We start from the raw sequence: 17,043 nt of genomic DNA, 5'->3' as shown, positions 1-17,043 counted from the left end.
ACAAGCTTAGGTCTACCTCATCACCATGTTCTTTCACATTAAAGCAGAAAACTTTTCTGTTGAGCACTGCATTTGTCTAAACCGATTCTGCACTGTAGCACTTCTTTTACCTTTCAAACTTTTCGATTTTGCTTTTTATTTTTCTAATTTTGCTTACCTTACTATTTGAGTGTTTTTATCTCCTTTGAATTGTCTTAAATGCACGCTAATGTCTCCTTGTTTCTTTTTAAAGCACAATTGCCTGCGTGCCTGAATGAGGCTGTAAAAATAAGCTTGTCTTCTTGAGTAAAATGCCTGCAGGGGGCTTTTGTGCATGGATCAAGGCAAAACACACACACAGACAAAGAGAACACATTCTGTATATAAGAGAACTCCCGTCTCCACCCCACACGGTTCCTCATGCAGACACACTTCATCATCCTCATTCTGGGACGACATCAGAAAAGACATATGGCTCTTATCACATTATCCATACATATGGTATCCTCTCCAACCCTGTCACTGACCCAGCGCTTGTCTTTGTGGTGCAGTGTGCCCACCCTCACATGTATACAATATCGCTCTCTTCCCTGTAGGTCTGAGAGGTGGATCATGGTGCTGGATTTGGTGGAGAGCGCCAGATCAGCAGCTGCACGCATTCATTAATCCGCATAGAATCATTTTGCCAAATCTGCTTCTTTTGATGGCGCTCGAGCAATGTCACAAGTGGGTGGATAAAACAGATCATGTGCAAATTAAGATGCTATCCCTGTCGCAAACACTCAAACTTGTGGAAGGTATAAACTGGATTTAATGCAGCACCAGCCTGGTGCCAGAAGGATCTAATACATAGATGATGTGACATTATCCAAAGGCTTTTCTGCAATGTTCAACACAGATACTCGCGCTTCATTTCTGGAAGGCCGAAAAGCATGAAATGTGCAAGAGGCATGGATTATGGTAAAAGGGTTCGAAGAGAAGGCAGACATGGATGTGCATGCATTATACAGATGCAGAGATCCACTTAAGTTCACTTGCGAACACTTGCAGTCACTGAATAAATATAAAGGACAAAAATTCAAATACATTTCAACAGTGTTAAAATTAACACTGTTCCTTAGTTGATGGAATTCACAAGGGTTCTGAGTCAAAGTTACACTTTCATTAGTGTTCAAGTACTTTGATCAGACTTTATATTTAAAAGTGTAACTGTTTGGGTTGTGGGTTTGAAGTTGGATGTCTAGAAACTTCCTACTTTTAAACTCTGATAAGACTGAAATGATGGTTCTTGGTCCAGTGAGACATCGGCATCAATTTGACCACTTAACACTCAGCCTCGGCTCGTGTGTCATACATCACACTGACAACATGAGGAACCTTGGGGTAATTTTTGATCCTTCGTTGTCCTTTGGCCTCCACATTAGAAATATTACTAGGACTGCTTTCTTCCACCTGCGAAATATAGCGAAGATTCGTCCCATCCTGTCTATGGCTGATGCCGAAACCCTGATCCATGCATTTATCTCTTCTAGATTGGACTACTGCAATATTCTATTTTCTGGTTTACCGCAGTCTAGCATTAGCGGTCTCCAATTGGTTCAAAATGCTGCAGCCAGACTTTTGACACGAAGCAGAAAGTTCGACCACATTACACCCATTGTGGTATCCCTTCACTGGCTTCCTGTCCCAGTGAGATCAGATTTTAAGGTTCTGCTACTAACCTATAAAATTATTCATGGACTGGCACCTCCCTACCTAGCTGACCTAATTAAACCTTACGTACCGGCCCGGGCTTTACATTCTCAGGGTGCAGGACTACTTTGTGTCCCTAAGGTGAATAAGAAGTCTGCGGGTCACAGAGCTTTCTCTTATCGTGTCCCTGTTCTGTGGAATGGTCTCCCTGCATCAATAAAACAGTCAGATTCTGTGGATACTTTCAAGTCCAGACTTAAGACACACTTACTTTCCCTTTCATATGGCTAGCATACTGGTACAGTTTTGTTTTATGCTTTTTACTCTTTTAATTCATTTAGTAGTAATTGGAGCGGGCCGCGGCCTCAACTTTACCTAAATTCTGGGTCTTTTTAGTGAAGTTTAGGGCTAGTGGCCGGTGATCACCTTAGTATTTCTCTGTTTTCTTGTTGTTTAATGCTGGCAAATTATACAGTATTTTTTTGTCTTTCTGATGCCTGATTCTGTTTTTTTCTCTTTGTTTAAGGTGCAGCTCCATCCAGAGATGGGAGCTGTATTTGTGTTGGCGATCCTCCTGTCCTGTGTGCCAATAGCATTTCTTGTATATTCGTCCATGAATTGTTCTGTGAATTGTTCTGTAATTTATGTTTGTAGCATGGCCCAAGCAGAGGGTCACCCCTTTGAGTCTGGTCTGCTTGAGGTTTCTTCCTCAGAGGGAGTTTTTCCTTACCACTGTTGCTCTGGGGTTGGTAAGGTTAGACCTTACCTATGTGAAGCGCTTTGAGGCAACTCTGTTGTGATTTGGTGCTATATAAATGAAAATAAATTGAAAATTGAAATTTAAATTGAAAGAGGATTTCTTTCCCATGTTGTTCCCATTTTTGCCTGTTTATCCTATCCTGATTTGGAATTCCACTGTTTCCTGTTTCCTGTTTCATTGGCCTACTGGGGAAAATTCTTGGCCTCGAGTTCTTCCCAAGGCTCATCCACATGCTTCGAGCTCTGGCTCAACCACCAGTCCTAAACTGACCTCTACCTGCTCACCGTGCAGCCAGAGCATTAACTATTTCGCATTAACTATCTGCCTCAAGGCTTTTGCAGCAGTAAATCTAGGTCTGTTAGCCATGATTCACTGCAAAATATTACAATATAGTGATTAGAAGTGACAAGGTACATAGTTACAATAAAAATCAAAGGCTATAATGTTAAAAAAAAAAGCATGAATATCTTTCCATTATCCTTGCCACAGCAATGGACCATAGACGGCTGGAGTCATAAAAATGACCCCACTTGGTCATTTGAAAGTTAAAGCTTACAACATGTGTCACAATAGTTCCTTTTTCCTCTTCTCTTACTCAAGTCAAGGGTAAGGTTAAGAAAAGCTTTAGAGAGTTAAATTATACTTGTTGGGGTTTGCAGCAACACAAATAGGATCACTACTGCAAGTAACACCTTTAAAGGTTCATTGTTCCACTTTAACATCCCTATCATGATAATGTATTGTGCTTGGTCTAAAGTGAATCATGCAAATGCATTTGAGGCATCTCCAACTCCACTTTGCAAAGGATGTGTATTTAGTCACTTAGTCATGGGATTTAAAATTCCAAGAAATGTGCACCAGCAACTTGCACATTGTTGTTTAGATGGTGAATTCAGAAGTGAGTGCTCTTGCATGGTTGACATCTTTCCTAACCAGTCACTCTCATTGTATTCTATGCAACAACACTAGCTCTAACCTTCATAACATGAACTATGGGGCTCTACAGGGGTTGGCTTAGACCCCCTGCTTTTCTCCCTTTATATAGCTTTATATAGCTGGCATTATGGGATTACTTTACATTGCTACGCTGATGACACTCAGTTGTACATGGAGATAACTGCTGGTAATCTCATACACATAAAGTCTTTAGAGCAGGGGTGGCCAAGTTCAGTCCTCCAGAGCCACATTCCTGACACTCTTAGTTTTCTCCCTGCTCCAACACACCTGAATCCAGTGAAAGGCTCATTAAAAGTCTGCTAACGAGTCTTTCATTCGGATGTCCAGAGATTTCTTACTTTTAAACTCAGACAATACTGAAATGATGGTCCTTGGTCCAGCAAGATATCGACATCAGTTTAATGAGCTACTGCTTATCCTAGGCTTTTTGTAATACACCACACTGACTCCATCCTGTCTATGGCTGATGCAGAGACTCTGATCCACACATTTGCCTCTTTTAGCATGCTCTTTTCTCTGGTTTACTGTTGTCCAGCATCAGGGGTCTCTAATTCATTCACAATGCTGCTGCCAGAGTTTTGACAAGAAGCAGAAAGTTCAACCACATTACACTGATTTTGGCATCTCTTAACTGGCTTCCTGTCTCTGTGAGGTCAGATTTTAATGTTCTGTTACTAACCTATAAAATTATTCACGTAGTAGCACCTCCCTACTTAGTTGACATAATTACACCCTATATACTGGCCTGGGCTTTGCGTTCTCAGGATTCAGGACTACTTTGTCTCCCTAGGATGAATAAAAGGTCTGTGGACCACAGAGCCTTCTCTTATCATGCCCCTGTTTTGTGGAATCATCTCCCAGTGTCATTAAAACAGTCAGATGCTGTAGAGACATTCAAGTCAACAATTAAGACACATCTATTCTCCCTGTTGTATGGTTAGCATATTGGCATAGTATGGTACTATGCTTCTTATCCCTTTAACTCATCTAATTAGCAATGGAACAGATCTCGGCCTCACTTCATCTAAATTCTGGGTCTGTTAGTGAAATTCAGGGCTAGGTGCCAGTGATCACCTAAGTATTTTCTCTGTTTCCCTGTTGATTTACTGCTGGTGAATTATACCTTAAGTGCAGTTTTTCTGGCCAACTGATTCTGCTCTTTTTCTCTCTGTCTGAGGGCTTGGTAAAAAGTTAGCAAAAACCTTGTAATTGTTAGAATGGCCTAAGCAGTGGGTCACCCCTCTGAGTCTGGTCTACTTGAGGTTTCTTCCTCAACATCATCAGACGGAGCTTTTCTCTTCTACTGTTGCCTGTGTGCTTGCTGTAGGGATTGGTAAGGTTAGACCTTACTTAAGTAAAGCGCCTTGAAGTAGCTTTGTTGTGATTTGGCACCGTAAAAATGAAATATATTGAACTGAATTGAGAGGTTTCCTAGTGAGGAAACATTTCTGCACACAAAGCGTCAAAACCGCACAAGCAGGAGCAGCAATCAGCCACCACAGCTCCCTAAGTTAAAATATTAGAGGGCCACCTGCAACCCCTCCTCCTCAACGGAACATATGATATGGTCATGCTTCCTTGAGATATTGGAAGCCTGACCACAACTTACTTTAATACCAGTATGTCCCTGGGCACCCAGATGAGTGCAAGCAGACTTCTTATTTAAAGACTGGAAGTCAAGTAATGATAATTGCATTGTGGTGTACAATGCCTTTATCCAGGTGGATGACAGGGAGCTAAGAGTTAACATCAACTCTCACATATTTGACTCTTTATTAGTGCACTCAATTTTTAAAAGACCCAAGTTGAATTTACAAATAATCATTTAAAGTTTTAAAATAAGGCAATGCTAAACTACCTTTGGCCGTATGAGCATTGTGTTCTTTATAATTTGTAGTTGTTTAATTTATTATTAAGGTCCTGTTGTCTTATATACTATATGTACATGTTCAATAAAGCCCCTCTATCAATCAATCAATAGTAAAGTAAGTCCCTTCGGCTGCTCCCTTGTTTGCACTCGGGGTCGCCACAGCAAATCCAAGGTGGATCTGCATGTTGAATTGGCACAGGTTTTACACCGGATGCCCTTCCTGACGCAACGCCACATTACATGGAGAAATGTGGCAGGGGTGGGCTTTGAACCCGGAGCCTTCTGAACTGAAACCAAGCACATTAACCACTTGGCCACCACCCCTACCGGTATCAATCAATCAATCACAAACAAGATTTATGTTTTAACAGCACCTGCAGGAGGCCTTGTGTGTGCATGTACATGAGCTTGTGACAATAGCAGAAGTTGTACAAATCAAGAAATATTTGTAGAATGGGAAATGGGACTGCATTTATATAGCACTTTTCCATGTGCATCAGATGCTCAAAGCGCTTTACAATAATGCCTCACATTCACCCCAATGTCAAGGTGCTGCCATACAAGGTGCTCACTACACACCGGGAGCAACTAGGGGATTAAGGACCTTGCCCAAGGACCCTTAGTGATTTTCCGGTCAGGCTGGGATTTGAACCAAAGATCCTCTGGTCTCAAGCCCGCTTAACCACTAGACATCACCCCCTACCCCCTTGTAGACCACCGTCTGTGCATTTGCAGGTATTAATGAGACAAATTTCACTCCATAGAAAGTTAAATTAGTTAGCGGAAGTTTGCATGCACCCCAACATCCATAAAATGTCTTGTAAATGATTCCAGGGGTGTTATCAGGTTACACAAACAGCATTTTCAGGAACAGAAGTGTTTATTTCTTGCTAGCTTTTGCAAAATATATGACAAAGAGGTTATATTTACACACAAATGAAACACAGTTTTGCAGCTAGCTACCAGCCTGTGACATCACCATGCTAAAGTCCGTGAAAGGTCTTGTAAATAAGTTCAGAGGTGTTATTAGATTCCTAAAACAGTGTTTTCAGTTTTATAAGTGTTTATTTCTCACTAGCTTTCACATAATATATGAGAAACATGCTTATAAACACACGAAACAAAGCGGTTTTAGAGAGACCACCCACTGATGTCACAGTGCAGCTCTACCCTGATTGGCTGTCACCTCCACCACTCAAAACAAAAATGGAACCAATTGAAACAATGTGACATGTTAACCTCTTAAAATAGGTCAAGGTTAGCCATCTTTGAACTTGTCCAAGGTCCGTGTCCCAAGAATGTTCCCTGTGAACTTGAAGACTCTGGGAGTAATAGGAATGAGCACAGACATGTGGACGGATGGACGCAAAGCCTTTGCAATATGGCCACATTTGATGGTCTTGGATAAAAATGACCTTGTACTACAGAGACTTTGTTAGGTCAGTACTCTAAACACACTTGACTCAACAAAAATATAAACGCAACACTTTTGGTTTTGCTCCCATTTTGTATGAGATGAACTCAAAGATCTAAAACTTTTTCCACATACACAATATCACCATTTCCCTCAAATATTGTTCACAAACCAGTCTAAATCTGTGATAGTGAGCACTTCTCCTTTGCTGAGATAATCCATCCCACCTCACAGGTGTGCCATATCAAGATGCTGATTAGACACCATGATTAGTGCACAGGTGTGCCTTAGACTGCCCACAATAAAAGGCGACTCTGAAAGGTGCAGTTTTATCACACAGCACAATGCCACAGATGTCGCAAGATTTGAGGGAGCGTGCAATTGGCATGCTGACAGCAGGAATGTCAACCAGAGCTGTTGCTCGTGTATTGAATGTTCATTTCTCTACCATAAGCCGTCTCCAAAGGCGTTTCAGAGAATTTGGCAGTACATCGAACCAGCCTCACAACCGCAGACCACGTGTAACCACACCAGCCCAGGACCTCCAGCATTTTTCACATTGTTGTGCCATACATCCAAGAACATCACCTCATGTTGCAGCAGGATAATGCACGGCCCCATGTTGCAAGGATCTGTACACAATTCTTGGAAGCTGAAAATGTCCCAGTTCTTTCATGGCCGGCATACTCACCGGACATGTCACCCATTGAGCATGTTTGGGATGCTCTGGACCGGCGTATACGACAGCGTGTACCAGTTCCTGCCAATATCCAGCAACTTCGCACAGCCATTGAAGAGGAGTGGACCAACATTCCACAGGCCACAATTGACAACCTGATCAACTCTATGCGAAGGAGATGTGTTGCACTGCATGAGGCAAATGGTGGTCACACCAGATACTGACTGGTATCCCCCCCCAATAAAACAAAACTGCACCTTTCAGAGTGGCCTTTTATTGTGGACAGTCTAAGGCACACCTGTGCACTAATCATGGTGTCTAATCAGCATCTTGATATGGCACACCTGTGAGGTGGAATGGATTATCTCAGCAAAGGAGAAGTGCTCACTATCACAGATTTAGACTGGTTTGTGAACAATATTTGAGGGAAATGGTGATATTGTGTATGTGGAAAAAGTTTTAGATCTTTGAGTTCATCTCATACAAAATGGGAGCAAAACCAAAAGTCAATCAATCAATCAACTTTTTTTTATATAGCGCCAAATCACAACAAACAGTTGCCCCAAGGCGCTCTATATTGTAAGGCAAAGCCATACAATAATTATGAAAAACCCCAACGGTCAAAACGACCCCCTATGAGCAAGCACTTGGCTACAGTGGGAAGGAAAAACTCCCTTTTAACAGGAAGAAACCTCCAGCAGAACCAGGCTCAGGGAGGGGCAGTCTTCTGCTGAGACTGGTTGGGGCTGAGGGAAAGAACCAGGAAAAAGACATGCTGTGGAGGGGGGCAGAGATCGATCACTAATGATTAAATGCAGAATGATGCATATGGAGCAAAAAGAGAAAGAAACAGTGCATCATGGGAACCCCCCCACAGTCTACGTCTAAAGCAGCATAACCAAGGGATGGTCCAGGGTCACCTGATCCAGCCCTAACTATAAGCCTTAGCGAAAAGGAAAGTTTTAAGCCTAATCTTAAAAGTAGAGAGGGTATCTGTCTCCCTGATCTGAATTGGGAGCTGGTTCCACAGGAGAGGAGCCTGAAAGCTGAAGGCTCTGCCTCCCATTCTACTCTTACAAACCCTAGGAACTACAAGTAAGCCTGCAGTCTGAGAGCGAAGCGCTCTAATGGGGTAATATGGTACTACGAGGTCCCTAAGATAAGATGGGACCTGATTATTCAAAACCTTATAAGTAAGAAGAAGAATTTTAAATTATATTCTAGAACCAACAGGAAGCCAATGAAGAGAGGCCAACACGGGTGAGATATGCTCTCTCCTGCTAGTCCCCGTCAGTACTCTAGCTGCAGCATTCTGAACCAACTGAAGGCTTTTTAGGGAACTTTTAGGACAACCTGATAATAATGAATTACAATAGTCCAGCCTAGAGGAAATAAATGCATGAATTAGTTTTTCAGCATCACTCTGAGACAAGACCTTTCTGATTTTAGAGATATTGCGTAAATGCAAAAAGGCAGTCCTACATATTTGTTTAATATGCGCTTTGAATGACATATCCTGATCAAAAATGACTCCAAGATTTCTCACAGTATTACTAGAGTTCAGGAAAATGCCATCCATAGTAAAGATCTGGTTAGACACCATGCTTCTAAGATTTGTGGGGCCAAGTACAAAAGTGTTGCGTTTATATTTTTGTTGAGTGTACAAATGATCTAAACCACAGAGTTGCTATTTCATTTTACCTCATCTGTGACTGCGTTGTTGATCTTGCCGTCTTTCTTCAGCATGTCATCAGGTTTCTTGTCCATATTTGAGAACAACATTTGGGATGTTCCGTTTTCCATGCCAAAGTTCCTAAAAACCACACACAAATGACTTTCAGTGAATGCAAACATCTACCGGCCAAACAGCTTGTTTGATTCAAACAGCCAGTCAAACAACACACAGACACAACAGACACCAATCAAAGTGTCCCCTGTCATTGCCTTGAAGAGACAGGTGCACCAGCAACACATTGCCATTTAGATGCTGAACTGAGAAGTAAAGTGAGATGTTTTCTGACAAGGAAACAGTTCTGCACTTCTGGACTAACACACGGTGTTTTGACAAAAGGAGGAGATAATGCATCTATGATTGAGTTTACAAATAGAGTCTGACCGTTATATCGGTCAGCCAATAATATCGGTTCATATGAGCTTTTCACCAACATATTGATATCTGCTTTATTTTTGCAGAAATGAACACTTTTGTTTTACCAAATCACCAGTGCAGAACAAACATTGGCTTTTGGAAATTGTCAATTTCAATTTATTTTCAATTATATAGCACTAAATCACAACAAGGTTGCCTCAAGGTGCTTCACACAAGCAAGGTCTAACCTTACCAACCCCCCAGAGCAAGCACACAGGTGACAGTGGTAAGGAAAAACTCCTGATGATTAGAGGAAGAAACCTCAAGCAGACCAGACTCCAAGGGGTGAGCCTCTGCTTTGGCCATGCTACAGACACAAATTACAAAACAATTCACAAAACAAATATACAGGACATTCTGCCAGTGCACAGGGCAGGAGGGTTGCAGAAACAGACACACACCCATCTCTGCATGGAGCCGCACCTCCAACAGATAGAAAAAACACAGAATCGGGCATTGGAAAGACAAGAAATACAGTATAATTAGTCAGCATTAAGCACGAAGAAAAACAAAAGAAATACTAAGGTGATCGCCGGCCACTAGTCCTAAGCTTCACTAAAAGACTCAGAATTTAGATAAAGTTGAGGCTGTGGCCCGCTCCGTTTCCTAATAAAATGAATTTAAAAGTGTAAAAAGCATAGTAACATACTATGCCAGTATGCTAGCCAAACGAAAGGAAAAATAAGTGCATCTTAAGTCTGGACTTGAATGTCTCCACAGAATCTGACTGTTTTATTGATCATTATACAGAACAGGGGCACGATAAGAGAAAACTCTGAGACCCACAGACTTTTTATGCACTCTAGGGACATAAAGTAGTCCTGCACCCTGAGTACGCAGAGCCCGGGCTGGTACGTAGGGTTTAATTAGGTCAGCTGTAGGGCTCTGTGTTGAAGAGTCCTGATCACCCTGAGCTTGTGTTCAACACAGAGCCCTACAGGTGCCCACAACTACAAAGGGAAGGGCTAAAGAACAACAACTTGTCCAGAAAGCCCTCATGGTATGTGGGTACCCACGTTGGTCCCTGGATAAAGTGCAGAAGTCCCAGAGAACAAAGAGACCAGACAGACAGGAGAGAGAGAGACAAGAAGAAGAGGAGTGTCTCTCCCTTATTTAGTAGGAGTAGGGGAAAAACTACAGAGGATCTTCAGACAGCACAAAATCCCAGTTTACTTTAACCCTGTTAACACCTTGAGACAGAAATTAGTTCATCCTAAGGACAGGATCCCTAGTTACAAACAGAGCAATGTAGTGTATTCTATCAGATCTGTAACGAACACTACATAGGTGAGACTAAGCAGCCGTTACACAAAAGGCTATACCAGCACCACAGAGAGGGCGTCAGTGGACCTCAGTCTGCAGTTCATCTCCTCCTTAAAGACACTAACCATATGTTTGAGGACAAGGAAGTTAAAATCTTAGCCAGAGAGAAGAAATGGTTTGAGAGAGGGGTGAAGGAGGCATTGTATGTGAAACAGTTGAAACCCAGCCTTAACCGGGGAAGGGGTCTGAGACATGCTTTGTCCCCTGTTTACAATGGGGTACTCAGGTCAAAGCAGTTTCAGTCTTTTGTTCATGGTAATGAGTCATTCAAGTCATCAGGAGAGGCATCAGTCCCATCATTAGGAGGGACAGCTACCCTGTCATTAGTAGGGTGCTAACTAGAGCACAATAGGTGCTAATTAAAGCAATTGTTTAGTCACTAGCCAATAGCAGTCTGCCTCTCGGTAGGAGGAGTCTGGTTAGGTTTAAAACTCCAGCTTTTGTGGCTTCTGTTTGTTCTTCTCTACAAGGTCAAAACAGAAGTCAGACTACCAGAGCAAGAATTTTAGCTGAGGAAGCTTCTGTGATTTGAAGCAAAACATCCTCGCTTCAAGCAACCCAGTCCAGTCGAAGATTCAAGCTTCTCTACTATGGAAACTACCTGGACAACTGAGAGCCTTCACAGAAACATTACCAGCAGTTATCGGCATGTATAACTGAGTATCATCAGCATAGTGATGAAAGGTAATCCCAAAACGCCGCAATATGTGCCCAAAAAGTGCTATATAAAGGAAGAAAAGCAGGGGGCCTAAGATGGACCCCTGTGGAGCCCAAAATTTCATGTCACTAAGATTAGAGGTAGTGTTATTGTACAAAACACAGTGAGAACGACTGGTCAGGTATGACGTCAAACATACAAGGTTGACTCCCAGCAACCCCAAAATGATTCTCCAGCCTATCGAGTAGGTATCAAATGCAAACTGTGTTGTTACATAGTTTGATGAGCACAGGGCACACTGACCTCATTGTTTACAATGCTATCACGCATGGCTGGGAACTCCATCACCCCTGAGTCACAATAGTTCAATCAATCAATCAATCAATTTTTTTATATAGCGCCAAATCACAACAAACAGTTGCCCCAAGGCGCTTTATATTGTAAGGCAAGGCCATACAATAATTATGTAAAACCCCAACGGTCAAAACGACCCCCTGTGAGCAAGCACTTGGCTACAGTGGGAAGGAAAAACTCCCTTTTAACAGGAAGAAACCTCCAGCAGAACCAGGCTCAGGGAGGGGCAGTCTTCTGCTGGGACTGGTTGGGGCTGAGGGAGCGAACCAAGAAAAAGACATGCTGTGGAGGGGAGCAGAGATCAATCACTAATGATTAAATGCAGAGTGGTGCATACAGAGCAAAAAGAGAAAGAAACAGTGCATCATGGGAACCCCCCAGCAGTCTACGTCTATAGCAGCATAACTAAGGGATGGTTCAGGGTCACCTGATCCAGCCCTAACTATAAGCTTTAGCAAAAAGGAAAGTTTTAAGCCTAATCTTAAAAGTAGAGAGGGTGTCTGTCTCCCTGATCTGAATTGGGAGCTGGTTCCACAGGAGAGGAGCCTGAAAGCTGAAGGCTCTGCCTCCCATTCTACTCTTACAAACCCTAGGAACTACAAGTAAGCCTGCAGTCTGAGAGCGAAGCGCTCTATTGGGGTGATATGGTACTACGAGGTCCCTAAGATAAGACGGGACCTGATTATTCAAAACCTTATAAGTAAGAAGAAGAATTTTAAATTCTATTCTAGAATTAACAGGAAGCCAATGAAGAGAGGCCAATATGGGTGAGATATGCTCTCTCCTTCTAGTCCCCGTCAGTACTCTAGCTGCAGCATTTTGAATTAACTGAAGGCTTTTTAGGGAACTTTTAGGACAACCTGATAATAATGAATTACAATAGTCCAGCCTAGAGGAAATAAATGCATGAATTAGTTTTTCAGCATCACTCTGAGACAAGACCTTTCTGATTTTAGAGATATTGCGTAAATGCAAAAAAGCAGTCCTACATATTTGTTTAATATGCGCTTTGAATGACATATCCTGATCAAAAATGACTCCAAGATTTCTCACAGTATTACTAGAGGTCAGGGTAATGCCATCCAGAGTAAGGATCTGGTTAGACACCATGTTTCTAAGATTTGTGGGGCCAAGTACAATAACTTCAGTTTTATCTGAGTTTAAAAGCAGGAAATTAGAGGTCATCCATGTCTTTATGTCTGTAAGACAATCCTGCAGTTTAGCTAATTGGTGTGTGTCCTCTGGCTTCATGGATAGATAAAGCTGGGTATCATCTGCGTAACAATGAAAATTTAAGCAATACCGTCTAATAATACTGCCTAAGGGAAGCATGTATAAAGTAAATAAAATTGGTCCTAGCACAGAACCTTGTGGAACTCCATAATTAACTTTAGTCTGTGAAGAAGATTCCCCATTTACATGAACAAATTGTAATCTATTAGACAAATATGATTCAAACCACCGCAGCGCAGTGCCTTTAATACCTATGGCATGCTCTAATCTCTGTAATAAAATTTTATGGTCAACAGTATCAAAAGCAGCACTGAGGTCTAACAGAACAAGCACAGAGATGAGTCCACTGTCCGAGGCCATAAGAAGATCATTTGTAACCTTCACTAATGCTGTTTCTGTACTATGATGAATTCTAAAACCTGACTGAAACTCTTCAAATAGACCATTCCTCTGCAGATGATCAGTTAGCTGTTTTACAACTACCCTTTCAAGAATTTTTGAGAGAAAAGGAAGGTTGGAGATTGGCCTATAATTAGCTAAGATAGCTGGGTCAAGTGATGGCTTTTTAAGTAATGGTTTAATTACTGCCACCTTAAAAGCCTGTGGTACATAGCCAACTAACAAAGATAGATTGATCATATTTAAGATCGAAGCATTAAATAATGGTAGGGCTTCCTTGAGCAGCCTGGTAGGAATGGGGTCTAATAAACATGTTGATGGTTTGGATGAAGTAACTAATGAGAATAACTCAGACAGAACAATCGGAGAGAAAGAGTCTAACCAAATACCGGCATCACTGAAAGCAGCCAAAGATAACGATACGTCTTTGGGATGGTTATGAGTAATTTTTTCTCTAATAGTTAAAATTTTGTTAGCAAAGAAAGTCATGAAGTCATTACTAGTTAAAGTTAATGGAATACTCAGCTCAATAGAGCTCTGACTCTTTGTCAGCCTGGCTACAGTGCTGAAAAGAAACCTGGGGTTGTTCTTATTTTCTTCAATTAGTGATGAGTAGAAAGATGTCCTAGCTTTACGGAGGGCTTTTTTATAGAGCAACAGACTCTTTTTCCAGGCTAAGTGAAGATCTTCTAAATTAGTGAGACGCCATTTCCTCTCCAACTTACGGGTTATCTGCTTTAAGCTACGAGTTTGTGAGTTATACCACGGAGTCAGACACTTCTGATTTAAAGCTCTCTTTTTTAGAGGAGCTACAGCATCCAAAGTTGTCTTCAATGAGGATGTAAAACTATTGACGAGATACTCTATCTCCCTTACAGAGTTTAGGTAGCTACTCTGCACTGTGTTGGTATATGGCATTAGAGAACATAAAGAAGGAATCATATCCTTAAACCTAGTTACAGCGCTTTCTGAAAGACTTCTAGTGTAATGAAACTTATTCCCCACTGCTGGGTAGTCCATCAGAGTAAATGTAAATGTTATTAAGAAATGATCAGACAGAAGGGAGTTTTCAGGGAATACTGTTAAGTCTTCTATTTCCATACCATAAGTCAGAACAAGATCTAAGATATGATTAAAGTGGTGGGTGGACTCATTTACTTTTTGAGCAAAGCCAATAGAGTCTAATAATAGATTAAATGCAGTGTTGAGGCTGTCATTCTCAGCATCTGTGTGGATGTTAAAATCGCCCACTATAATTATCTTATCTGAGCTAAGCACTAAGTCAGACAAAAGGTCTGAAAATTCACAGAGAAACTCACAGTAACGACCAGGTGGACGATAGATAATAACAAATAAAACTGGTTTTTGGGACTTCCAATTTGGATGGACAAGACTAAGAGACAAGCTTTCAAATGAATTAAAGCTCTGTCTGGGTTTTGGATTAATTAATAAGATGGAATGGAAGATTGCTGCTAATCCTCCACCCCGGCCCGTGCTACGAGCATTCTGACAGTTAGTGTGACTCGGGGGTGTTGACTCATTTAAACTAACATATTCATCCTGCTGTAACCAGGTTTCTGTAAGGCAGAATAAATCAATATGTTGATCAATTATTATATCATTTACCAACAGGGACTTAGAAGAGAGAGACCTAATGTTTAATAGACCACATTTAACTGTTTTAGTCTGTGGTGCAGTTGAAGGTGCTATATTATTTTTTCTTTTTGAATTTTTATGCTTAAATAGATTTTTGCTGGTTATTGGTAGTCTGGGAGCAGGCACCGTCTCTACGGGGATGGGGTAATGAGGGGATGGCAGGGGGAGAGAAGCTGCAGAGAGGTGTGTAAGACTACAACTCTGCTTCCTGGTCCCAACCCTGGATAGTCATGGTTTGGAGGATTTAAGAAAATTGGCCAGAAATCTAGAAATGAGAGCTGCTCCATCCAAAGTGGGATGGATGCCGTCTCTCCTAACAAAACCAGGTTTTCCCCAGAAGCTTTGCCAATTATCTATGAAGCCCACCTCATTTTTTGGACACCACTCAGACAGCCAGCAATTCAAGGAGAACATGCGGCTAAACATGTCACTCCCGGTCCGATTGGGGAGGGGCCCAGAGAAAATAGTTACATTATAGTTACAAGAGACAGAAGAAAAGCAGCCAACTGCCATTAATTTTCAATCAAAGAGGAATTTTAGCAGTGTCAATAGACAAGTGGTCACCATGCTGCCACAGAGGCAGAGCCAAAATACTAGATGAGATGACTCTTTTATGAAAATGCTGAGAAATGTGAGACAGCGACTGCCCATCTGATTGAAGATAGCATGATGACAGTGTGATATAAACTACCAGTCAAAACTTTGGACACACTGTAAAACTTCACTCCTCAGTTACATTTCTTTGTCATAAATCTTTGATAATAATAATCATTGCCATTCTTTATGTATATACATATTGGCAGATACAACTCCAATTCCAATGAAGTTGGGACGTTGTGTAAAATGTAAATAAAACAGAATAAAATGATTTGCAAATCCTCTTCAACCAATATTCAATTGAATACACCACAAAGACAAGATATTTCATGTTCAAACTGATAGACTTTTTTTTTTGTGCAAATATTTGCTCATTTTGAAATGGATGTGTGCAACACATTTCAAAAAAGTTGGGACGGGGCAACAAAAGACTGGGAACGTTGATGAATGCCCAAACAACACCTAATTGGAAACAGGTGAGTGTCATAATTGGGTATAAAAGGAGCATCCCCAAAAGGCTCAGCCGTTCACAAGGAAAGATGGGGCGAGGATCACTACTTTGTGAACAACTGCGTGAAAAAATAGTCCAACTGTTTAAGAACAATGTTTCTCAACATTCAATTGCAAGGAAATTAGGGATTCCATCATCTACAGTCCATAATATAATCAGGAAAACTTTCTGCACGTATGCGGCAAGGCTGAAAACCAACATTGAATGCCCGTGACCTTCGATGCCTCAGGCGGCACTGGATTAAAAACCGACATCATTGTGTAAAGGATCTTACCGTGTGGGTTCAGGAACGCTTCAGAAAACCATTGTCAGTTAACACATTTCAGCGCTACATGTACAAGTGCAATTTAAAACTCTACCATGCAAAGCAAAAGCCATACATCAACAACATCCAGAAATGCAGCCGCCTTCTCTGGCCCGAGCTCATTTGAAATGGACAGGCGCAAAGTGGAAAAGTGTGCTGTGGTCTGATGAGTCCACATTTCAGATTGTTTCTGGAAATCATGCTATCCAGACAAAAGAGGAAAAAGACCATCCAGATTGTTACCAGCGTAAAGTTCAAAAGCCAGCATCTGTGATGGTATGGGGGTGTGTTAGTGTCTATGGCATGGGCAACTTACACATCTGTGATGGCACCATTAATGCTGAAAGGTACATCCAGGTTTTGGAAGAACACATGCTGCCATCCAAGCAACATCTTTTTCAGGGACGTCCCTGCTTCTTTCAGCAAGACAATGCCAATCCACATTCAGCACGTGTTACAACAGCGTGACTTTGTAGTAAAAGAGTGCGGGTACTCGACTGGCCTGCCT

The 17,043-nt window shown here is 41.6% G+C and overlaps 1 protein-coding gene across 1 annotated transcript in view; it reads right to left on the bottom strand.

Moving 5' to 3' along the window:
• Positions 1 to 17,043, bottom strand: part of nos1 (nitric oxide synthase 1 (neuronal)) — a 158,387-nt gene that overhangs the window by 135,586 nt on the left and 5,758 nt on the right. The window contains 1 exon segment of the mRNA XM_034170884.1: positions 9,053 to 9,164. Within this exon segment, the coding sequence (XP_034026775.1) occupies positions 9,053 to 9,164 (112 nt within the window).

The sequence above is a fragment of the Thalassophryne amazonica genome, chromosome 5 (genome assembly GCF_902500255.1).
Source record: "Thalassophryne amazonica chromosome 5, fThaAma1.1, whole genome shotgun sequence".
In the NCBI taxonomy this organism is placed as follows: Eukaryota; Metazoa; Chordata; class Actinopteri; order Batrachoidiformes; family Batrachoididae; genus Thalassophryne; species Thalassophryne amazonica.
Note: the sequence above shows the minus strand (reverse complement) of the source record. Positions and strands in the feature narration are given on the sequence as shown.